Source organism: Geotrypetes seraphini, chromosome 2, assembly GCF_902459505.1.
Source record: "Geotrypetes seraphini chromosome 2, aGeoSer1.1, whole genome shotgun sequence".
Classification (NCBI taxonomy): domain Eukaryota; kingdom Metazoa; phylum Chordata; class Amphibia; order Gymnophiona; family Dermophiidae; genus Geotrypetes; species Geotrypetes seraphini.
The window spans coordinates 316675482-316700521 of record NC_047085.1 but is presented as its reverse complement, the minus strand read 5'-3'; the positions used below and the strand labels follow the sequence as shown (position 1 = coordinate 316700521).

Below are 25040 nucleotides of genomic sequence, written 5' to 3'. Positions count from 1 at the left end.
AACAAGAAGACGTACGTTTCAATACTCTTTCTTCAGCTTCTTTAAGTAGTGGCATGGATGTGGGACACCACAAAGGAAGCCAGCTGGATAGCCACCCAGATCTACAATAAGGAAATAACAAAGCACACAAGTTATAGCTATAGAAACATTACCTGGGTAAAAATACAAGCATCTTTAAAAACAAAACCCCTGAAGTTACCTACCAGAGTTCCTCAGACCAGGAACATTTACTTGAACATTTACTTAAACCCTCTTAAAAATAAGTTAAAAGCAGACACAGTTACAGCACAGAATCAATAAGGCTCTTAATTTTCTGTTTCAATCGTTTTCACCCACTTGCTCCCCCCCCCCCAAAAAAAAGCCTTGCTTTTACCGATGTTGCCTCTTATTTCTAACCTATAAAATACTGTTTTAATAGCACAAAATTTTGTTACAGATTTTTTACCCACATACCAGTAACTCAATATAATCTTTGGTCCTCATTTGCTATACAACCTTTTTCACTCCACAAGGGAGTGAAAGGTATATTATCACCAAAAATAAGACAAATTTGTGGAGCAGTGAGAAAAGATTACTCCTCCTGCTTTTAAACCTTGATAGATGATAAGGGCACAATAAACATGAAACTTTAAAATTTTCTCAATGAGAACTTATTCCTTTTCAGGCAAGTGCAACTCACTAATGGCCTGAAATCCCCATGGAATCAGGTTCAATTCCCACTGCAGCTCCTTGCAACTTTGGACAAGTCGTTTAACTGCCACTATTTGAGGTATAGAACCTGTATATAATATATAAATTGATTTGACTGTAACCACAGAAAGGCAGTATATGAAATCTCACCCCCTTTACTGTTTACTCATCACTCCATATATGCCTGGACAGAAAGCCCTCTTCATGAACCAATTTTTCTAGAAATCAGTAAATGGGTCTTTTCCACAAATAGAAGATGCCAAACTGCTATAAAGAAAAAACCCAACATATGAAGGAAACTTAAACATAAGAACATAAGAAATGCCTTCACCGGATCAGACCGAAGTCCATCTTGTCCGGCGATCCACGCACACGGTGGCCCATTTAAGTACAACCAACAAAAAAAACCCCACTACTCATCAATGGCTTTTTGTGCCAAGAAAAGGGTAATTCAGCCCAAAAAACCATACCACAAACTGAAACACACTTCTCAACCCTTTCCTGGAGGCACACCTAACCAGTCTGGTTTTCAGGATTACCAGAATGAATACACTAGAGTTTTATGAACTAGCCAACAAGGCTATGGAGTCTGAGTCAGAAGCAATTTTGGGTGAAGTCAGAGTTGGTAAAAATAAAGATTTAAAACATTATATAATATATGGTATATTTATCATTTTATACTTGTAGTGAGTCTAATGTACTGGTTATACATACCAGTACTTTAGATCAGCACACTTTTTAGGCTTGTGAGCTACTTTTAAAATAGCCAAGTCAAAATGATCTACCAACAATAAAATTTTAAAAAACACAAAGCACACTATACACAGAGAAAATGTTAATTATCATTTATATTCCGGGTTTTTTTTCAAAGAGATCAAGGCAGATGACTTTATGCAATGTCACCTCAGTAACATCTATACAAAAATAGACAAATATACCCCCTCCCTTTTTACTAAATCATGATAGCGGTTTTTAGGGCTGCTCTCAATGCTCATAGGCTCCCTGCGCTAAAAAAACGCTATTGTGGTTTAGTAAAAGGGGACCATAGTGCAAAATATAGACAGCAGATATAAATTCTTAAAATGGCCACATTTTGATCACTAAATTGAAAATAAAATTATTTTTCCTACCTTTGTTGTCTGGTCATTATTCAATTGGTTTGGGGCCCGTTGACATCTTATATTACATCAGGATAAATATTTCTGGTCTTTAATTTGGTTAGTTCTATGCACATCCAGGGTGGGAGGGTGGGTTAAAATGTTTATTATTTATGATGATTATTTATTGGAAGGGGGGTGGGATAAAATGATTATGTTTGGATACTTGTTAGTTGTATGTGCTTTCACGCTTTATTGTCTGTTTGTTAATCTATACTTTGCACTGTTAAATATTTTGAAACTTAATATTTTATAAAAATAAAAAAAGAAAGTTACTGAAAACCTATTTGTTTGATAAATTTGTATTATGATTATTCTCTTGACTTGTTTACATGTATGCTTCACTGATTGTACAGTTCTTCTTGATTGTGAACCACCCGTAACTCATGGTTGGGTGGTATACAAGAATAAAGCTTATTATTATTATTTTTAGATTTTTTTAATATATATATATATATAAATGGAGATATTTACTGAAAAAAATTCTTGACAAAACCATCAGAAAGAAAACATTTTAGAGTATATAGAGAGCTCCTATTTAAGCAAACATTTTAAAATTTCTATATAAGCACTACTGCTTCTGTCATCATTTCAATTCAAACTGTTAATCCTTGCAACATTTTTAAACAGAATGATGCTCAGAAAGCCATAAAGCAGTTAACATACACACTTAAGATCATGTGCGTATTAACAAAGCTCAGAGACCACTTAAAAGAAACGTTACTTGGTAGCACAGAAAGTAAAACTAAATTCCTTGGTCTTTACTAAACCAAGAGTTGATTAGTTAACAGTCAGTGAACCAAGTCTGCTTCGACCACGCTGGCATATCAGAATGGCAAAGTCCATAGCTCAAGCCATAAAATATCATTTTCATTATCTCCAAACAGTTTAGGGCCTACATTTCAGAAGTTAAATATAGAGATATGCAGAATTTATCTTGGAAGAAACAAAGAGGCTTAGAAATCCAGTCAGTTCACAGAAACATGTTTCAAAGGAAGGCATTAATCTATTCACTAGTGCCAGCAATTATCCTGTCTACTGCCCCAAGCAACAATTCCTAATGTTCTGAAAGGAAGAATCTCTAATCTAGTCAGTATCCAATATATACAATACCACTACTACCTACAATTTTATGTTCTTTTCTTTGAACCAAAACAATTGCTGGACTTTATTATGGCAAAAGAAGAGTTTGGAATAACAATAGGACCAGTAGGTCCATTTATAGATTAATGTGAACTGGCTGCTGGTTTATCATCTCTTAAGCCATCTCCTTTGAATATATGTTTCTACTAGTCTTATAGCCTGTTACGTTAACGGGTACTAGAATATATGTGTGTGTGTCTGTCTTTCTTTTTTTCCCCTCTCTCTCTCTCCTTAGCCGCTTTCTGTATTTCTGTCTTTCTTTCTTTCTTTTTTATTTTTTCCTTGGCTGTCCACCACCACCCCTTGCCTGCTCCCCCTGTCCATTCTCCCTTCCTTTTACCTCCCCTTTGTCCTCCACCACCCCTTCTCTGCTCCCCTTATCCAGCAGCACACACACATTCTATTGCCTTGCCTGGTGGTGGAGATGGCCCTGATCACCAAGTCACTCTCATTTGGAAATCAAAATATCAGAAGGTCTATGAGCCAAAATACCAAAGCCACCCGTGAAAACTGTTTCTTCATAGGTAGGTGAGTGGCTCAGTACCACACTACATTGGCTGTGCTATGAATTCTGCCTCCCAAGCTCATCCCATACTGAGTCTGCAGTTGTGCACCATTTGATGTAATGTGAGAATGAAAGTAGCTAGAAATATCATCCATATCTTACCATCACTCGGTTGAGCAATGTGATTCATTATGTAATACCTTGATTACCAATTCCCACCAAGCAAACCATAGAAAACGTAAAAGTAAATACCTTTAAATCTATTTATAGATTATGCCTTGACCGGGAAAGGCCGCTGCGACCTGTAGGCGCCTCAAGCCACCGCGGCCTCCTCCCGGCAGCCGCCGCTCCGCACCGCCTTTGCCTTAGCGCGCATGCGCACTCAGTGCCGAGGCCGGGGCTCACGGGATGGTGGGGAAGCCGGGGTTGCGCGGAGCAGCAACGGCAGAAGACATTGCCAGGTTCGGGCACGGACCTTGTGCCGCCCTGGCCGGCTCCTCACTTCGCTCGAGGAGGCGATCGGCGGCTGGCTGGGGCGATGGTAAGCCCGATGCATGGTAAGCGCGCATGCGCACTCTTGTCATCGCGACGGATCAGGGAACACGACTTTAGAGTGTGCATGCGCGCTTACCATTTTATTATATATGATTGATTAGTTTTCTCTCTGTGGTCTCCTAAATTGTGGACTAAATAAGTGATTAGTTTTCTGGGTGAAGTTTTTCACCATATATATTTTTTCCTTTGATTCTGTGTTCAAGTATAATTTATGCTTGCATTTGAAGTGAAAATTTGATAAATAATTAAAACAAGCACACACGCAAAAAAACAAACAAACAAACAAAAAAAAACATTTTCCTTACAACTGAGGCAATGTGACCCTAGAAAGTTAAGGAGGTATCCAATACCGCCAAACTTATGGCTCCTTTTACTAAGCTGCGCTAGCGGTTTTAGCGCGCGCTACATTGTCGTGCACGCTACACGCTAATGCCTCCATAGAGCTGGCATTAGTATTTTCCATGTAGCACGGGGGTTAGCGCGTGCTAATCTTCAGCGCGCACTAAAAACGCTAGCGCACCTTAGTAAAAAGGAGCCCTTAATTTCCTGCTGGACTAGAATCAACACACCCCATCATACACAAAGTTAGGAGGGACACCCAGCATTCCAGAAGCCAAAAGCCACAAATTTTTTGTTTTAAATACGTTTTGACGAGACAGTTTGTTGACATCAAGGTCACAATGGCATCCATAAGTTGTTAACAATTGAAAAACATGAACAGGAGATAGTGGATGGGCAGACTGAATGGGCCATCTGGCCTTTAGCTGCCATCATGTTTCTATGTTTCACAGCATACATTGTAAAGAGGTTCTGGTGAGATATACTAAATCACACTGCATTCTAGATCCCTGTCCCCCCAACATTATGAAAGCAGCTCCTTTAGATTTTAAACTAACACTATGGAACTGTATGACCAATAAGTTCAAAAACGGGAAATTCCTAACGAATAACGGTCACATTATAATCACCCCAATTCCAAAAAATCGCAAACATTCCCTAACATCAGTAACCAACTACAGACCGGTAGCGTCCATTCCATTCTTCGTAAAAATAATGGAAGGTTTAGTACATACCCAATTGATGGACTACCTTGATCAGTTTTCTCTACTACACGAAACCCAGTCCGGCTTCAGACCTCTGTTTAGCACTGAGATGGTGATAGCAGCGATCCTAGAACACTTACGCAACCTATTCACCAAGGGCCATAACGCCTTAATCATGCAATTTGACATGAGCTCGGCCTTCGACTTGGTGGACCACAAAAAATTACTACAATGTTTAGACGCAATCAGCATTGGAGGTGAGGTACTTGACTGATTCCGAGGATTCTTTACGGCCCGCACCTATCAGGTACGCTTCAACTGCAACCTCTCTAAAACATGGAGAAACCCATCAGGCATTCCACAGGGGTCCCCGTTATCCCCTCTACTCTTCAACATCTATATATCATCACTAGGCATGCAGCTGGCCCAGTGAGGTATAAAAGTATTCAGTTACGCGGATGACTTTACAATCATTGTCCCGTTTACTACGTCTCCCTCCGAAATCACCCCCACAGCAACAGAAGCGCTAAACCTGATGGAACAATGGACCACAGAATTCAAACTCAAACTCAATTCAGATAAAACTAAATTCTTTATAGCCTCGCCACACCCACATATCACGACAAAATCACTACGCATTAACAAACTCAACTACCCTAGTCAACCAACAATGAAGGTTTTGGAGGTAATACTGGACCAAGGTCTAACTATGAAAGACCATGTAGACTCCCTAGTCAGAAAAGGATTTTTTACTCTCTGGAAACTTAGGTCCATTAGAGCATACTTCGACATCTCAGCATTCAGAATTCTGGTACAATCCCTAATACTAAGCCACCTTGATTATTGCAACATTACCCATCTGGCAATCTCTCGGAAGCAAATGCAGAGACTACAACTTATACAAAATGCAGCAGTCAGGTTGATCTTCGGGTTGAAGAAGTCCGATCACATAACCTCTTCCTACCGACTCCTTCACTGGCTGCCAATGGAGGCTCGCACGAAGTTCAAGCTAGGATGTCTCTGCTTTAAGGTATTATCAGGTCTAGTCCCTAAATATATAATAGACCTCTTCTCATTCCCAACTAACAGACATGAGAGAAGCACACAACTGAAATTCGTTTCCCCACCGGCTAGAGGATGCAGATATAAGAGACATCATCAACAACTTCTATCGTACCAAGCAGCCTTATGGGGCAAAGACCTAGGAAAACTAATCACACACTCAAACAACTATAGCGAATTTAGGAAACACCTAAAAACATACCTATTCTTGAATTACATAGGTAACGAATAAGGACAATAGCCCCCTTCGTAATTCCACCCATATCTGTTCTTGCAAACTGTTAACCTCTAATCTCTAAACAATGAATGTTCCAATCAATTTATGAAACTTTTCTAACTCATTGTAAATAGCACGGAACTTCCCGGTCCGGCAGTATATAAACTGTTGTTATTATTAATGTTGTTAATATCAGATGTTCACTGTTATACTCTGTAATTCGCTGTCTGTACAGTTTCACCTCATTGTAAACCGCCTAGAAGTCGCAAGATTGTTGGCGGTATATAAGAATAAAGTTGTTATTATTATTATTATTATGTGTACCTGGTACCCTTTATGTGAAGTTCACAGCAATGACCCCTAAGTTGCCCCACGGCTCTGCTGGAATGTTTGTGTGACTAGTCTAGTATAGATAGTGGCCCTCCTATGTCCAAATGGCTTACCGCCCTTCCCTTTTATAAAACTGCAGTAGTGGGCTGCTGCTGTAATAATCACTCTAATGCCCATAGAGATTTAATGGGTGTCTGAGCATTTGCAACAGAGCAGCCTCTACTGTAACTTTGTAAAAGTGAGGGTTCATTTTAGACATTTTGCATTCGAAAATGGCCAAAAAAGATAGATGCCATTAAGGGCCAAAACGTCTAGATAAGTCATATTAAAAAAAAAAAAGGCAGGGTAACCCGGCCTTCCCTCCAGGAAGGGAATCCAGAGAGTAACTGTGCTGGGGTGCGAAAGGAGTTTCTTATTTAGAACATATTTTTGGGGATGATGGGGAGCTGTTGACCCAGGCAGATTTGTTAGCTAAGGTAGGGGAGACCTGGGGCACGCAGTTTGCATGTCATCAAATGGAGCACTATGTGGGATCCCTCGACAGAGCACAATTGCGCTTGCATATGGGTGCCAGGCTGCGGGAGCTGTTTGCTCGGGAGGGTGGTGGGAAGTCCCTCTCGGTGTCTAGCATTCATGCTAGTTTGCAAGAGTTACAACCAACCAAGGATTACCAGAGCATCCGGGGTAAATGGGAGGGGGAATTGCAAATTAATTTGGGACATTGGGATGTAGCCCGTACCTTGAGGGCGACGCCTGGGGTGACCCCGTGTGCTTGGTTGAGGGAAACGCATTATAGGGCGACATTACGCACCTATTACACTCGTACACAGTTGTATTACAGTGGGGGTCTGTCTCCCTACACCACTGTGTCATAAATGTGGGATGGGGGACACACTTTGGGACATGCCTTCTGGACCTGCCCCATTATTCAGCGCTTCTGGAGGCGTATAATCTCTTACATGTCCGGGTTAATTGGGAGAGCCCTGCGCAGTACCCCAGCCCACTTTGTCTTGGATTTGCCAGAGGCTTTTGGCCATTTGCCTAGGGGGCATCGGGCTCTGTGTAGGAAGATGAGTTTACTGGCCAGGAAATGTATTCTTCAGTGCTGGACGGTCCCTGACCCTCCGGTGTTTTGGCATTAGCGGAACCAGTTGCATCAGTTGGCCATATGGGAAGCGCGAGATGCAGGAGGGGCTAGGAAGCGAAAGCTGTTGTTCTTGAATATCTGGAAGCCTTATCTGCAAGCCTTGCATCCAAAGGGCTGCAGTGCGGTCTTAAGATGGGTGTCCTAATCTGGGCGCTCGGATAGTCGGGCTGGGAGAGTACTGGCGAGTACTGGTGGGGCAGGGTGGAGAGTACCATTGAGGGAGAAGGGGGGGAGAGGGGAAGGGGGGATTGGGGAGGGATGTGAGGGGTAGGAAAAGGTTCTGGCACTTAGACACGGACATGATAAGAGGGCTTTGGTGGGGGGAGGAGGTGGTACGGCATCTTCGGGGTAACAATTCACATAAACAGAAAGTTACATATAAAATAAAAATATCAGTCCAAACACATCAACTTACTTTTAAAAAAAAAGAAAACCCCCCAAACTAAAACAAATCCTGATATCAAGCCTTCAAAATCTATTACAATTAATCCATGAATTAGTGTCTCAAGCTTTTTTTTTTTTGTTTGTTTTAGCTTTTGCACACTAAACTGAGCAAATGTTTTTTGTGGCACATTATAATTGAAATTATAAAATTGAAAAACCAACAAAAAATTAAATTTGAGAGTTAGTTGTTTAAAGTTCTTTAAGCTATGAATGGGTAATTATAAAAAACAATGAAACTAAAGTAGATAGAATATACCTGCTAATCAATATGATGGATGTGCTTGCTTTTGAGTGCAAATTAACTCAAAATGTGGCTTGATAGTTAACAAGCAAAACACGCATTTCATCATCCACCATCTGCAGTCTCTCTCTTTATTTTGATTTACTTTTGATTTAATTTCTTTCAGAGTTGAAAATTCAAGTTCGCAAAGATAAGAAGATCCAACGGTAACAAAGTCTTGATTGCTTAAGTTAGGATAACTACTGTACTGCATAAAAAATAAAAATAAAATTACTTGCCATTAGTTTTCAAGGACTAACAACATCAAAGAATGATGCTTGTACGGGTGACAGACTTGTGTATGTATTGTATGTGGTCATCTATTCTAGTGCATACTTATGAAGCAAATTTTTTTTTTAAATAAAATCAAATTCTGGAATCTCTTGTGGCATTCCCGTAATCTCTCTGGGGCACACCACTGTGCCATGGCACAGTTTGAGACACACTGCCATAAATGAATGTTATACAAAAAGTAATATTGCATAATCAGGGCTAAAAAAAATTCTAGATGACAAACTGCTATAATGATTAGAAATTACTTCCTAGTGCCTGAAATTTTGGCTGTGCCTTCTTTGTGGTGGGTGCCTTGGACTCAGTGCCTATCAAATTGGATACCTGGCATGCATTTAGGTGCAATTTACATCAATTGTAAGGTATTAATTGCGAATAGCCCTACTATATGAAACTACATTGGCTGCCCATAACCACAAGGATCAAGTTCTAAATTAGGCATCAGTACCTTTAAGATCCTGAGAGGCAATGCCCCCGACTACCTGATATTGTTGGCCATCCAGGGTGCCTCCAACAGATATTCTACCAGAAATCTTTTCCACTTAAAATTCCCAGCATGCAACAACATAAAGTCTACCAGGCAAATTCCCTTATCCATCTAATATCAATTAACAAAATGCTAGAACCAACTACCACTTATATTACATTCTTGTGACCATTATCTCAGGTTCAGAAAACTTTTTAAAGCATTTCTGTACCATGGGCGGAGCCTGGCAAGCATAGCGAGCAGACACATGGAGTAGGAGCTCCTCCTAAACATTTATAAATTGGCAGATAATATTACTCCTTTGCAACTTAAATCTTGCATTTTTCATTGGTCCGGTCCACTTACATATTGCGGATGACCCCGCCAATAACGAATAAAGTGGAACAGAATTCCATGACTCAACCCAGTGGAAAAAGGTCTAAACCGGAACCTAACACGCCTGAAAAAATGGCGTCGCGAACCACAGACTCTCAACTTGATCTACTTATTGCCGAGGTGAGATCATTCACATCAATGTCTGCACAACTAGAAGCAATAAATGCTCAATTTGTAGATGCGAGACACAGGAGTGTCCAACCTGCGGCCCCGTGAAGTATTTTGTGCAGCCACGGTCAAGGGCGATGCAGTATTTTCCTCTGCTGCCCCCGGGTGTTTACTGTCTTGCCGGTTCCCTCCTCTGTCCTGCTGCAGTGTTTGCGCATTTGTGCGGCCCCAGAAACATTTTTTGGGGTCAATGCGGCCCAGGGAAGCCAAAAGGTTGGACACCCCTGCCTTAAAAGAACAAGCCGCGTCGACGCAATCGAAGCTCGCCATGCTAGATAAGCATGATAAAACTATACTTGCTCTATAGAGAAATGTAGAAGACCTCTCAAATAGAAGTCGACGCAACAACATAAGACTTATAGGTTTACCAGAGAACGCGGAAGGTTCCAACACTATCACTTTTCTGCATGATTTTCTACCTAAATCACTTGGCTTACAATTAAAGGAGCTGCTCAAAATCGAGCACACACATCGTGTTCCTTCACACCCACTACCCTTGCAGAAAGCACCAAGACCGAATGTGGTGAAGATTCTGCGTTTCCAGCATGTTCTACAAATTATTGAGGCTGCAAAATTGCATCCCCAGCTGTTATTTCAGGGGAAATGCCTTCACATAGTCCCAGATCTGGCGAAGACAACAGCTACCAAGTGCAAAGAATTTATTTCACTGAGACAAGAAATTCGGTCTATGTATCCTGCAGGATGAGAGTTACATATAATAATCACACCTGATCTTACCTTGAACCGACGGAACTCCAAAATTTTTTAGACTCAGTTAAAATGCAGTGACTCTGTTCTATTATCTATTCTAACTTCTATACATTTTAAAACTGATACCGGTTTTCTAACCTTGCAAAGGTATGTTTCTGATTTAAAGTTTTGTTCTTGGAGGTGGAGCATTTCTCCGGAGCGCTACCTCACTGTTCTTACAGCAGCACCCACAAACTGTTTGCCCTACGCATTTGCCTGCTCCTTTTTTTTCAGTGAGTATGCATAGTGCTGTTAAGTTTGGATTTCTCTCTCTATAATCTGATTTTCCTTTTTTCTTGGCTTCTATACTTGATTTTTTTCTTTATCCTTCTTTTCTTTTTTGTATTACATGTATGGGGTTTCCAATCTCTAGATTCAATCTGCAATTTCACCCAGATGGCCGATTTACATTGTTCTCTCTTTTAATGTAAATGGTTTAAATCACTGTATCAAGCATACAAAGGTAGTTAATTATCTTAAATTAAAAATGTCCAGATGTTATCTTTCTCTAGGAGACACATCTTCCCTCTGCTGCGGCTTCTAAATTATCCATCCCAGGATATTCTAATCATTTATTCTCCCCTGCAACTAACCGGAAAAAAAATGGCGTTTCTATTTTTTTTTTTTTTAGAAACACTATACCAATTTCCATTCTCTCCCATAAAGCTGACTTGGAGGGAAGATGGTGCCTGGCTCATATTGTGTTGCACTCATCAGAATTTGTATTACTTAACATATATAGTCCAGTTCATGATCATCCAGACTTTTTCAGGGAACTTCAAACTACGTTGCTTGACTATGTCAATCATAGTCAAGATCTAAAGGCGAAAAAACAGTGTGACAAGGCAGTGGCTGCTGCCAGAAGGATTCTGGGCAGTATAAAGAGAGGCGTAGACAGTAGAAGGAAGAAGATGTTGATGCCCCTGTACAGGTCATTGGTGAGGCCCCACTTGGAGTATTGTGTTCAGTTTTGGAGACCGTATCTGGCGAAAGACGTAAGAAGACTTGAGGCGGACAAGAGGAGGGCGACGAAAATGATAGGAGGCTTGCGCCAGAAGACGTATGAGGAGAGACTGGAAGCCCTGAATATGTATACCCTAGAGGAAAGGAGAGACAGGGGAGATATGATTCAGACGTTCAAATACTTAAAGGGTATTAACGTAGAACAAAATCTTTTCCTGAGAAATGAAAATGGTAAAACCAGAGGACATAATTTGAGGTTGAGGAGTGGTAGATTCAGGGGCAATGTTAGGAAATTCTACTTTACGGAGAGGGTGGTGGATGCCTGGAATGCGCTCCCGAGAGAGGTGATGGAGAGTAAAACTGTGACTGAGTTCAAAGAAGCGTGGGATGAACACAGAAGATTTAGAATCAGAAAATAATATTAAATATTGAACTAGGCCAGTTACTGGGCAAACTTGTACGGTCTGTGTCTGTGTATGGCCGTTTGGTGGAGGATGGGCAGGGGAGGGCTTCAATGGCTGGGAGGGTTTAGATGGGCTGGAGTAAATCTTAACAGAGATTTCGGCAGTTGGAACCCAAGCATAGTACCGGGTAAAGCTTTGGATTCTCGCCCAGAAATAGCAAAGAAGAAAAAAAAAAAAAAAATTTTTAAATTGAATCAGGTTGGGCAGACTGGATGGACCATTCGGGTCTTTATCTGCCGTCATCTACTATGTTACTATGTATTTAATAATTATTGGAGGTGACTTCAACCAAACTCTAGATCTCATTTTAGGTAGATCCTCAACATGCAAACCCTCTAAATCCAGGTCACACATAGAAGTTCACAATCATTGATAATTTCTCTATAATAGACCCGTGGAGGCTCTTAAATCCGAAGGGCAAAGACTTCACTCACTTCTCTCCTCCCCATGCTACGTATTCGAGAATAGATTTTTTTTCTAGTCTCATCTAGACTGGCTTAGCCCCTGACTAATGTTGTTATACATCCTATTTTACTTACAGATCACTTCTCCATTTCCCTACATATTTTGATTGACCCAGATCCAAAACAGAAGACTTCTTCTTGGAGATTAAATAATCAATTACTGAATGACGAGGACATCATTTCTAAAACCAAAGATTTCTCATCAGAATTCTTCGAAATTAACTCCAAAGATCATGAGGTACTCCATCAATTGTATGGGAGGCATATAAGGTGTCTTTACAAGGGGAATTAATTAAACTTTCCTCTTGGAAGAATAAAATCTCTCTTCAAAAAGAGAATTAGAACAATCTTTTCAGCAATTAGCGACACAACACATAACTGATCCCTCCCCTCACTCAACCATATATTGTCAACTCCTACAACTCAGATACGAATACAATTCTCTTCTCTCTTATAAAGCTAGAGGTGATCTATTTGTCCATGCATCTGGCCATTATATGGGAGACAATGTAATGGGGAAGTCTCTTGCAAAATACCTTAGAAACAAACAAAAAAATGAAATATTTCATATTTATATCTTCTATCCAGACTGACACTGGACAAACAGAAACGAATCAATCCTTAATACCATCCTATATTGAAAAATTTTATACTAACTTCTACAGATCTGAATCCCACTCATCCTCCTCCGACATAGACACTTACTTAGATCAGATATCTCACCCCCAACTCCAGGATTTTACAAAACTAGACTTAGAATCCCCAATAACGATAGAGGAAATACAAAATGCCTTATCTTCTTTGGCAAATAATAAAGCTCCCGGCCCAGACAGAATCACCAATGAATTCTATAAAATGTTTAGCTCTTTAATGGCTCCCTATCTTCTGTCGTAGTATAATTTTGTCCATCAATGTCCGGAAAAACAATATAACTTTGCTGAAGCTACCATCATAATTTTTCCTAAACTAGATAGGGACCTCACTCGCAAAAAATTATAGACCAATATCATTATTCAATCTAGATTATAAGATCATGGCAAAAATTTTAGCCACATGACTTAACAATGCAATAAATTCATTAATCCATAAGGATCAAGTAGGTTTCATTAAACACAGACATATAGGAGATAATCTTAGATTATTCCATCATATTAACAATCTAGCAAAGTCCACCTCGGAGCCCTTGGTGGGATTGGCCATCGATGCGAAGAAAGCATTTGACCATGTAGAGTGGCCTTTTTTGCTGTGGGTTCTGAGGTGGTTCAATTTTGGCGAGTACTTTATTAAATGGATAAAAACTTTATACTGGCACCCTACTTCGAGAATCTTAATTAACAATTCAATATCAAAACCCTTTTCTTTATCTACAGGCACCTGCCAGGGGTGCCCCCTTTCATCATTATTATTCAACCTTGCTTTAGAACCTTTTTTATTATCCATATGACAATGCCCCCAGATACAAGGTATTCACATAGGCTCCAAACAAGTCAAACAAGCTGCATGCGTGGATGATGTCCTTTTCATATGCAATCCCCTTCTTTCCATACCAGCTTTCATTGAACAAGTTAACGCCTATTCTGCTCTTTCAGGTTATTCAGTCAACTGGGAAAAGATGGAGATATTCCCACTGAATGACTCCGTTTTCTCATCAGATGTAGCTCAGTTTAAATTTTCCTGGTCTTCTAAAGCTATCAAATATTTGGGTATTCTAATTCATATAGACACCTCAAACATTATGGACTTGAATATGTCTAGAATCAAAAATTTAATGACCCATTCGACTACCGTGGTGGGGTAGAATATCATCGATTAAAATGACATTAGCCCCTCAAATTACAAATATATTATCTATGCTTCCTTCCCTTTGCCCCCTCCCCTCCTTGGTTTTTCACTGGATAAACAAACAGCTATCTGACTTTATTTGGAACAATAAAAAAACGAGAATCTTCCTCACCAAATTGAGGGCTTCCAAGGGAAATGGAGGAGTGAACCTACCTGATTTTCATTTTTATCATATGGCTTCTCTTGTTAAATATGAGGCATATTGGAGACAAGATTCTATTTAATCTGAATCGCCTACTTTGTTGGAAATTGAGAAATGTATTTGCTCCCCACTTCTGATATGGTCCCTCATCACCATGTATATTCCCCAAAAGCTCAAAAACTTTACGCTCGAGTGCAACACAGCAGGCTCTTCATTTTTTTAAACAAGTCAGCTGATGTATTGATGTATAATCTACCCTCTATGTTTCTTTGGAGTAATCCGGCTATTAAATATAAGAATAAGCCATTCCTTTGGAAAAAATGGCAAAAAACAGGACTTTAGAGAGTACAACAGCTATTTTCTGCAGATACTTTGCTATCTTTTACAATAATAAGTGAACAATTTCCTGGACTCCAACATCATTATTCACAATGGAATACTTTGGCTTCTTCTTCTAAAAATAACATTGAAAAGAATATTTGATTATGGACTCTTCTACCATCGAAAAATGGTGTGATTTGGCCATTTCACAAGGGAAAGCTGTCTCCTTCATATATATTTTGAGAGAGATTCTCATTACAAATTGACTGCGGATTTTACACAATGGATGAAAGAACTCTCAACTACAGATTTTAATGTGGATTGGGACAAATTTTGGTCAAAACTAACCACCCCTCCTTGTCCTCCAGGATCTCACAATCTCTGTACTTTTTAATGTGGCATGCCAATTGGACCCTATTTTACATGTGGAAAGCAAAACTGAGACCTAATCCTACTTGTTGGCACTGCAATAATGATGAGGGCAACTTAGCCCTTATGCTCTTCCACTGTGATAAGGTTAAACCTTTCTGGATTCAAATTTGGAAAACCATTAAGGACATTGATGTTATAGTTCTCCACTCACAACACCCCTGTTTTACTGCTCTAGATTGTCCACCTAAACTGATAGATTTCCTGTTAGCCATTGGTATTTTGCAAGTTCTAAAAAAAATTGGAAATCAGCACAATTGCTGAATTACATGTTTTGGTGAAACTCCATATGTCTATATATAAAAAAATATGATCAGGCGGTTAAGGGCAAAGGTAATAGCCTCCCATTGATTTCTCATCTTCGTTCAACCTCGGTATATCTAGATTACTATGTAAAGGAAAACCTCATTTCCTCTTCTTGATTTTGGGATATTTGATTTATCGTCTTTCCTCCTATTTTTCCTCTGGATCCTTTAAGGTACATGTTTTGATGCTGATGACTTGAAACATGTTGGAGAGATACTTGTTGTAATGTTTGATTCTGTTGAATTGTAATAGTGATACTTTGAATGGTTTATATGTTTATTCAAAATTTAATACTTCAAACTTGTAGGGAAATACTAATATTATTCTATGATGATGCTATGAATATCACTCTCAAAATCACAGCTCTAATTTTCTATATGTAAGCAATTATATAATTTAAAAATATTTGTAAAGTGCTCAGACCCGTAACCAATTTAGTTTGTGATAACACAAGACTATGGTTAATATGGGACCATCATCGCTCTTTACGGCCCCATTACCACTCACTATAAACCATCAATGAATAAATATAACTGCTTTACTTATCTGAACCGGCGAGTGGTTGTTAGAAGCTGATATCTATAACCATAGTCTCGTTTAAAGTGCTGGTGCTCAAATGCGTATTAGTGTAAAACTATAGCCATGATAAAATCGATGACCCCCCCAACTCGAGTTTTGTAGGCTCTTCCTCAATTGAATATCCAGATCAAACTTTTATTGTAACTTCCTGGGTAACTGACCCAACCTCTTGTAATGTAATCAGACCTTGAACTGAATAAGTAAAGGCATAATAGAAAACCTGACTAACATATAAAAATTGTCTTGCCCTGTAGAATTATAATGCTGATATACTGCTGTTATTTATGCTCCTAGTGCTGAATTTTGAAATTCCAAACTTTTCACTTCCTTTAAAAAAATGTGATTTAGACCCCCAAAACTCTGTACCCACTAGCATGACCGTCTGAAGGCCTAATCATTGTTACTCAATCATAAGGACACAATGCCACGATTCTGTAATAATTACCTGCTGCGGAAGACACCTACCTACAAGATGGGTGCATTTCACGTGTCAATCACCAAAGGACACCACTTCCAGAATCACAACTCCCAGCTTTTACTGGCCTATATTTTCAACACCCAGGGTCCTTCCTAAATCACAGTCAGTGATGCATAGTGACACTAACATCCAGTGTCACCCCTAACTATGCATACATTTGGACTTCAGCGTCATTATGCACCACTAGCTGCCAGGGACATAGGCGTTGGTCCCAGAGACTGCATAGCAGTGCCTACTCTTTTTTTAAATGAGAGCTTAATTAGTTTTAATAGCGCAACAAATTTTTGCACCATTTAAACCCAATTAAATAATTAAGTTAGGTAGCGCTAGGGTAGCTAAAACTACCTAACTTTCAGCAGCTTTTGTAGAATCTGGCCCAATATAAATGAAACCATCAAGCAGTTCAGCTCCTGAAAATTATGACTACGTAATGTCTCAAAAGCTAGCTCTTCAGACAATAAAAATAAAACATTTAACAACAGTGGTATAGCATAACCTAGCACTATGCTGTCTAGCATTTAAAATGTATTGAGACCTCACTAGGCATCTTGAAATTTAATGAGTACGGCTGGGAAGTTATCAGAGACTTCAAAATGTTGACATTTCTAATGGGTCTCCAAGGCGGTTTACCAATTTTCTCTGCTATCTCCGAGTCAGAGGAAAGGCCCTGCTGGGGCTGGTTGAAGGAAGCCTGTTTTCAGCGCTGACCAGCTGCCATTGCCGCTTCGGGTAAGGGATGGAGGGAGGGGTGGTTCGCAGCTCAGGAGTGCTGCCGCTGCTTCAGGGCTGAAGGGAGAGGGTTAACGGCTCAGGAACGCTGCCGCTGCAATCAGGGATGGAGAGAGGGGAGTTCGCAGCTCAGGAGTGCTGCCGCTGCTTCAGGGCTGGAGGGGAATTCGCAGCTCAAGAGCACTGCAACTGCTTCGGGGCTGGAGGGAGGGGAATTTGCAGCTCAAGAGTGCTGTCGCTGCTTTGGGGCTAGAGGGAGGAGAGTTCTCAGCTCAGGAGCGCTGCTGTTGCTTTGGGACTAGAGGGAGGGAGTAGTTTGTGGCTCAGGAGAACTGCCGCTGCTTCAGGGCTGGAGAGAGGTGGTTTGCGGCTTAGGAGCACCGCTTTAGGGATGGAGGCGATGACTTGCAGTTCAAGACCGCAGCTTCGGGGCTGGAGGGAGGGGGGAGTTTGTAGCTCAGGACCGCCGCTTCGGGGCTGGAGGGAGGGGTTTGCAGCTCAGGACCGCTGCTGCCAACACTTCAGGGCTAGAGTGAGGAGGGCTCAGGACCACTACTGCTGCTTCAGGGCTGGAGGAAGGAATGTAGCTCACGGCTCAGGACCGCTGCTGCTGCTTCAGGGCTGGAGGGAAGGGGTTCACGGCTCAGAACTGCTGCTGCTTCAGGGCTGGAGAGAAGGGGGTTCACAGCTCAGGACCACTGCTGCTGCTGCTTCAGGGCTGGAGGGAAGGGGGGCTCAGGACTGCTGCTGCTTCAGGGCTGGAGGGAAGGGGGGTTCACGGCTCAGGACCGCTACTGCTGCTGCTTCAGGACTGGAGGGAGGGGGGTTTGCGGCTCTGGACTATTACTGCTGTTTCAGGGCTGGAAGGAGGGATGGGGTTCATGGCTCAGGTCCGCTACTGCTGTTTCAGGGCTGGAGGGAGGGGGGTTCACAGCTCAGAATCACTACTGCTGCTGCTTTAGAGCTGGAGGGAGGGGAGGGGGTTTGTGGCTCAGTGCCGCTGCAATTTGGGGACATTTTTTTATTTTTGCTGTTGCTCAAGTACCAGTTCAGGAAAAAGTGTGGCACTCCCATCATAATTCGCATAGCCACAGTACTGTTTTGCAAATGTTTTTTTTTACAGAAATCCAGAGAATCGGACTAATTATGTCACCAGAAATAAAGACAATGTTAATGTTCAGCCGATATATTGGCTCAGTCTGTATACACAGTTTAATAACTTTATGTAACTCTGTAACATGCTACAGAATTCTATGTAGCAAGATACAAGGTTGCACATAACATAACCTTAAGTCACAAAAGACATGACCTTACAAACACCATCATCACATGTGCTCGACTGTCATAATTCAAGAATGGCAGCCTCCGCGAGCTGGACCAAATACGTAACTAGCAATCTTCTGGCCCCGCCCCTTCCTCTCACACGGCGCTTCCGTCGTGTTACGGCTGCACTAATAAATATCAAATCAGCTTTCAAACCCCCCATCCCCCACCCAACAACATCTAGCTACAGTCATAAGTCTTAAATAGTCGTTCTGTTCCACGCTTATAAGAAAAAAAAGCACGAGAACAAAATAGAATGAACCCATACACGGACGAATTTTCACACTCCATAGGGTCGGACAAGCCTCGCTTTGGCCTCAATTTTAGATAGAGCAGAAAACCCACCAATTATTAAAACTGAGGATAAGGGACTGGCTGTGCCCCCTTCGCAGTCCGTTCTCCAAAACGTCGTCGCACAGGCGAAAGGAACCTGGTAACGGCCACGGCCCGAGGCTCTGAAAGTGTCCGCCAAACGCATCGCCCGGACAATACCCGCGCGCGCGCGTGCGCGCCATCCTGCCCGCTGAGGCCGGCGGTCCGAAGAGTGGCGCGAGCCAGGTAGTAGCCGCATCGTCCGGCCCTCCACGTCTGATATAAGCTCCTTTAAAAACTCACCCTCCGTTAGCCACTACGAACTCCTCGAAATCTCCGTTGGCCATCCCCGCTCGCTCAGCTGCGCGTCCGCTACCGAAGTGTTTACAAGAGATCAACTGCAGAGCCCGCCTGCCAGCAACGTCATAGAAAAGAATCGGGAGAGGAGGAGGGGCGTGATGACGCGAGGGAGGGCTCGTTTACGTCACGAACGCCCGATTTCCCCCCTCCCCCTCCTCTGAGACGAAGAAGTAGTGATCTACTGAGTACCACTTCTGGATACATAGTAAGAAATTATGCAAGGTGTACTGTGGGTTTTGGCACAACCGATAATCGATTTTTTTTTGTACCTGGGTCAGGTTTCAGTAGTTTGTTTATATATATATATATACACACACACAGTATATAGGTATAAGTAGGTACTTGGAGGGCAGCAGAAAAAATAGTTAATGTCTTATTAAAGAAATGACAACTTTGCATGAAGTACCTACAAATCTAAAGTGTGGCTCTGCAAAAGGTTTGAGTTTGCTGATCTAAGCCATGGTGAAGTGTCTTGCCCAAATCCCAAGAAGCACTGTTGGTTTAGGATTATAGCATCATGAGCCAGCTTTAGCATTGGCACCACACCATCACTACAATCTGTTATCATTCTCATACTCCCCTACCCCCAGGTGATCCATTATTTCCCCTTCTCACTTGCTACCTTATAGAAAGGTGTGTAGGGCAATTACACATGTAAATGCTAATAATCTAGGTCTACTGCAGGTACCAGTTATAGAATTGCCCTGTAACTGCATTTACCACTTGCGCTAAGTATCTGTGTTCAATATTTTTATTGGTTTTACAAAAGTAAACAAAAAGTAAAAGTTATACAACATAGGCATAGGTATGGCTAATCGTATAGGCAAGGTACATAGGTATATGGAACACAGGTGACAGAACATTCAATACTCGGCACTAAAGATTTATATTCTATACATAGACATCACAGGATAACACAGTAGTACATGGATTTCCAGTACAGCTGAAATACAAAGATGGCATCATTATAATGTGAGTTGTCACAGAAACATATGAGAAGTATCAGGTACAAGCTGGGTCTGTGGAAAATAGTTGAGATAAGGGAGATGCCAAGTGTGATTTACAGTAAGTGATGAGTGGTTCCCATATGAGCATTTATCTGTGGAATCTGTGCATCTTTTTAGCCGTGATTCCTTCATATTGTAATATCGTGCATACAAGATTCCACCATGCTGTAAAAGATAATTTTTCAGGATGTTTCCAATCATTCAGTATAAATTTGATAGTAATTATAATGAAAGATTGAAATAGGGTGATATGATTTTTGGATAGGATAGATTTCAGAGCAAACTTGCTGAATAGGATTTTAGCTAAGGATATAGGTTCCTGGACAGGTAGTATTTGAGATATGAAGTCCTATATTTGGGGACCAATATTTAGATATCATAGGGCAGTAGTAAAGCATGTGGTCTAAAGTCCCCACATCTGTGTTACAGGACCAACATTTGTTGTCTCCCTCAGAGGACAGTTTAGAAAGTTTATATGGTGTCCAGAATGCCCTGTGTAGCAGAAAGTAACAGTACTGAGAGATAGCTGAGGATCAGAGCAGTTTAAAAGTGTGGAGCCATATGATACGCTATTGTTCTTTATCTAAAGAGATTCCTGTTTCTTTGCATCATATGTCTTGAACCCCAGGTGTACTCGGTGGAGATCTGGAGTGTAGAGTCTGATACCATTTAGACGCTTCACCTCTTTTTGTTTTTATAAACTTCGCACTAAAGTCAAGGATGGTAGGATTAATATCAGAGACATTATGGGGTCATAATCGAAAGAGAAAAAGTCCAAAAACCGGCCTAAGTCGGCAGTTGGATGAACATTTCCCAAATATGTCCAAGTGCCGATAATAAAAATGGGTTTTGGATGTATTTCTAAACGACCTAGGCCCGTTGAACGACCAAAGCTAAATGGGGTGTTTCAGGAGGAGTGTCGAGGGCGGGAGTTGGGCGGGATGTGGGCCGGCTTAGACTTAGTCGTACAGCACGTATAACCGAAAGTTATACAGGCTGGGATCGATGGAACTTGGACATTAAAAACCCACATAAAGTCACCAGATAAGCACTGCAAACACATAAAACAGACCTCCACACACTACCCCAATGATCACCGACACCCCCCACCCCACCCCCATAAAAATATTAATCACACCTTTAAAATTCAGCCTCCAGACCATCATCACCTGGCCGCCTGGTTTAGGAAAGCCTAGTCGTCCAGCACAGAGGCAGCTTAAGTTGTCTTGGGGGGTGGGTTAGGGACCCATGGAGAGAAGGACCCATGCCCATAAGCCCCTGTAATCCATGCATTGATAAGGAAACATGTGCACTCCCCTATACACCCCCAAAACCCTTTTGTACTGGCATATAAGTGGATCCTGCAGCCATAAGGGCTATTAGGGTGGTAGATAAGTGGGTCTAGGGGATTCTGGAGGTAGTTGGGGGGGGGCTCACCATGACCTATATGGGAGCTGTAGTGAGGAGAAGACATGGCACCCTTTTTGTGAAGTTCACAGCAGTGCCCTGTAAGGTACCCCACTATTTAGGTGACATGTCTGGGTATTCAGTCCATCACTTTGCAGACCCCTCCCACGTCCAACAGGGCTTGTTCTAGGCGTTTTTGACTTGGACGAAAAGTTGGACAGAAATGTGGTTTAAAGATAGATAATTTAGTGGCTTGGTATCCAGGTCTTGTTGTTGAGAAGTTGTTTAAGGGTCCATATAGTTGCCCTCTGCCAACTAATGGGAACTCTTCCTCACCATGACCCTTCCACCTCGCCCCCTAATTCCAAGGCCCGAAACTAATTATACTTTCCACCTTGAATCTCATGTACTGACATAATGTATCTTTATTGTAACCCACCTGCACCCCATGTACTGACAAAACGTATCTTTATTGTAACCCATGTACTGACTAAATGTATCTTTATGGTAACCCACCTGTATCCCTTACACTGACAAAATGCACATTGATAGTAAACCACTTGTATTGTAACCCACTTGCATCCCATGTACTGACAAAATATATCTTTACTGTAACCCACTTGTATCCCATGTACTGACAAAATATATCTTTACTGTAACCCACTTGTATCCCATGTACTGACAAAATGAATCTTTAATGTAAACCACTTGCACCCCATGTACTGTCAAATGTATCTTTATTGTAAACCGCTTTGAACTTCATGGTATAGCGGTATATAAGAAATAAATTATTATTATTATTATTATTAAGAAATTAGAGGAGTTCCAAATGGATGTGAGGGCTATCCATATGGATAGCCATGGAGCTTCTAGTTTACTGTCTGTGGATCAAATTTCCTAGGATGTATCTTGAACCTGAAGAGGTAGAGTAGAAATGGAGGAACTGCCCAGAAAGGGAAGAAATGCAATTGAGTTATTGATCAGGAGGGTTTGTTCTATTTTGTACTAATGAGGGGCTGATTCATCAGTTGTTGTACTTGCTCTAAGTATTAAGTTCAAGAGCTTAACCTTACATTTAGTGAAAAAATAATTTCTTCTGTTTGATTTAAAGATGCTACTATATAACTTCACAGCCTGTTTCCTACTCTTTGTACTTTCTGAAAGAGTGAAAGATTCAGGTGTACCTGTTCTACTCCACTAAGACTGTTATAGACCTCTGTCATAAGACTGTTATAGACCTCTGTCATAATGCCCTGCTCTTGTCTCTTTTATAAGCCAAAAAGCCCTAGCCTCTTTAGCCTTTCCTCATATGAAAGTTGTTTCATCTCCTTAATCTTTTTGATCAATCTTCTTTGTACCTGGAATCTTCTAGGCAGAGGAAGATAGTGGATGCTGTGGATGGGCAGACTGGATGGGCCATTTGGCCATCATGTTTCTATGTTTTCTAGTTCAACTATCTTTCCTGAGATGCAGCAACCAGAATTGTACACAATACGCAAGCAGTCTCACTATGGAGCAATAACCCTGCATATACATATGTTTTGTTTTATTAATATTTAACTTTTATCAACATGGCTACTACACATTATAGTAACTAAAGTAATAATAAAATTATTTTTTTCTACATTTGCTATCTAGCCTTTTACTTTTTCTTATTGTGTTTGTCCCAGTATTTCATTTCTGCTTTTTCTGTCTTTTAACTCTTTTGCTAGGATTTCCTGTCCTTTTGCCATTTTTCTCTTGCCTCATTTTCCTTTCAGCTTTCTTCAGTTTATTTATCTTCCTCTTATTATCTAGTCATAAATTTCCCTCTTTTTACTGCGACTACTAACAGTTTGCCATCTCTTTCCCTCACCATGGCTCTCTTATTCCCTATTTTTCACTAACTCTATTCTCTTCCCCCTTCATTCCAGCATCTTTCATCCAGACTCTCCCCTCTTTCTCTCTCCCTCTTCCATTTAGTACCTTCCTCTTTCTCTCTCACTATTTTCAATAGGTGTTTCCCTTATCCCCTCCCATCCAGCATCTCTCTTCTATCTTTCCCTTCAATCCAGTGTCTTTCTCTCCCCTTATGTATCCACCCTCAGCATCTTCTACTCCCTCTCAGGAAAATCATAAAGCAGTTACAGGGCCACAACTTCTATAAGCATGGCTGCCAGCTCTGCCCCATAATAGGAAGATGAGGCTGGAAGGAGTGGGACCAGTAGATACTTTCTGCTGTTTTGATACTGCTGCTGTTGATTTGGAGAAGCAGTAGCAATGGTGGATGTGACAGCAGGAGGGACGAGGGGAAAGTCATGGTTGGAGCAGAGGAGGCTTAGCCTCCTCAAGCCTCTCATACTGAGCACCTATGGCAAGGAGGCAAAAGTTTTGGGTAGGCCTGAGCCCAAAGTGGGAAGGCCTTTGCCCATCTGTGTCCACCCAAGGCTACCCTACTGTTGCAAACTCTTTGTAGTTAGACCAATATAGAGTGCATTACAGTAATCCAGTCTTGGATGCTACCATAGCATGAACCACTGTAACAAGACTTACCTTCTCCATGTATGGAAAGAGACAGCATAGTTGTTTCAGATGACAGAGGAAGCTTCTGAAGATTCTATGAACTTGTGGCATCAGTGTGAGTTTAGCTGTACCCCAAGATTTCTGACCCGTGATTTAAGGGGGAGTTCTTACCTCCCAAAAAGGTATTTTGATGTCAGCTATATAGTTATTTGTGTTAGAGACGCATAAGAGCTCAGCTGTACTTGGATATAAACATATGTTGTTGTTTTTAGCCCATTCCTTAATTGCTGTTAGTCAGGCAATCAGTTTATTCAGGATTGTAGCTAAGTCTTGTTCAATGGGTATGAGTAACTTTATGTCATCTGTGAATGGGCCTTTGTTTACTTTTTACATAATTTTCAGGGAATGATTATTAAAGATATCATGTGATGGGTACATGCATTTCCCTGACTGACTGTGGTATTGAACACCTGGAACATTTCTTGAGTAAATGCTGGATAGTGTCAGGAAAAATGCTGACAACTGCTGATCTATCTGGAGCTTGGGGTGGATGCTGACCTTCAGACCAGTTGTTAAGAACTATTTTTTGTGCTATGAGTAGCTGGAAGTCATAAATAAATTCCAAAACACTAGAGAATTGGAGGGCAGTTCCCAAGAATCTTATCAGATTGGTCTTATAAATTGCAGCCATATATCAGTGTATTAGTAATACTTTTGCTCAGTACAGCCTTATCTAATCTTCATTTATCTGTCCTTTGCTTCTGTTAG

At 41.1% G+C, this 25040-nt stretch overlaps 1 protein-coding gene across 3 annotated transcripts in view; it reads right to left on the bottom strand.

Annotated features, from left to right (window-relative positions):
* Positions 1-19453, bottom strand: part of ABHD5 (abhydrolase domain containing 5, lysophosphatidic acid acyltransferase) — a 49711-nt gene extending 30258 nt beyond the window's left edge. For 2 of the 3 annotated variants that reach the window (XM_033930084.1, XM_033930085.1), the window contains exons 1-2: positions 19300-19453; positions 16-101 (exon numbers count right to left, since the gene is read on the bottom strand). In XM_033930084.1, the coding sequence (XP_033785975.1) occupies positions 16-101; positions 19300-19343 (130 nt within the window). In that variant the 5' untranslated portion in view covers positions 19344-19453. Of the gene's footprint in view, positions 1-15; positions 102-19029; positions 19161-19299 lie in introns of those variants that run through there. The other variant, XM_033930087.1, reaches the window with a different exon arrangement.
* Positions 19454-25040: the final 5587 nt, after the last annotated feature.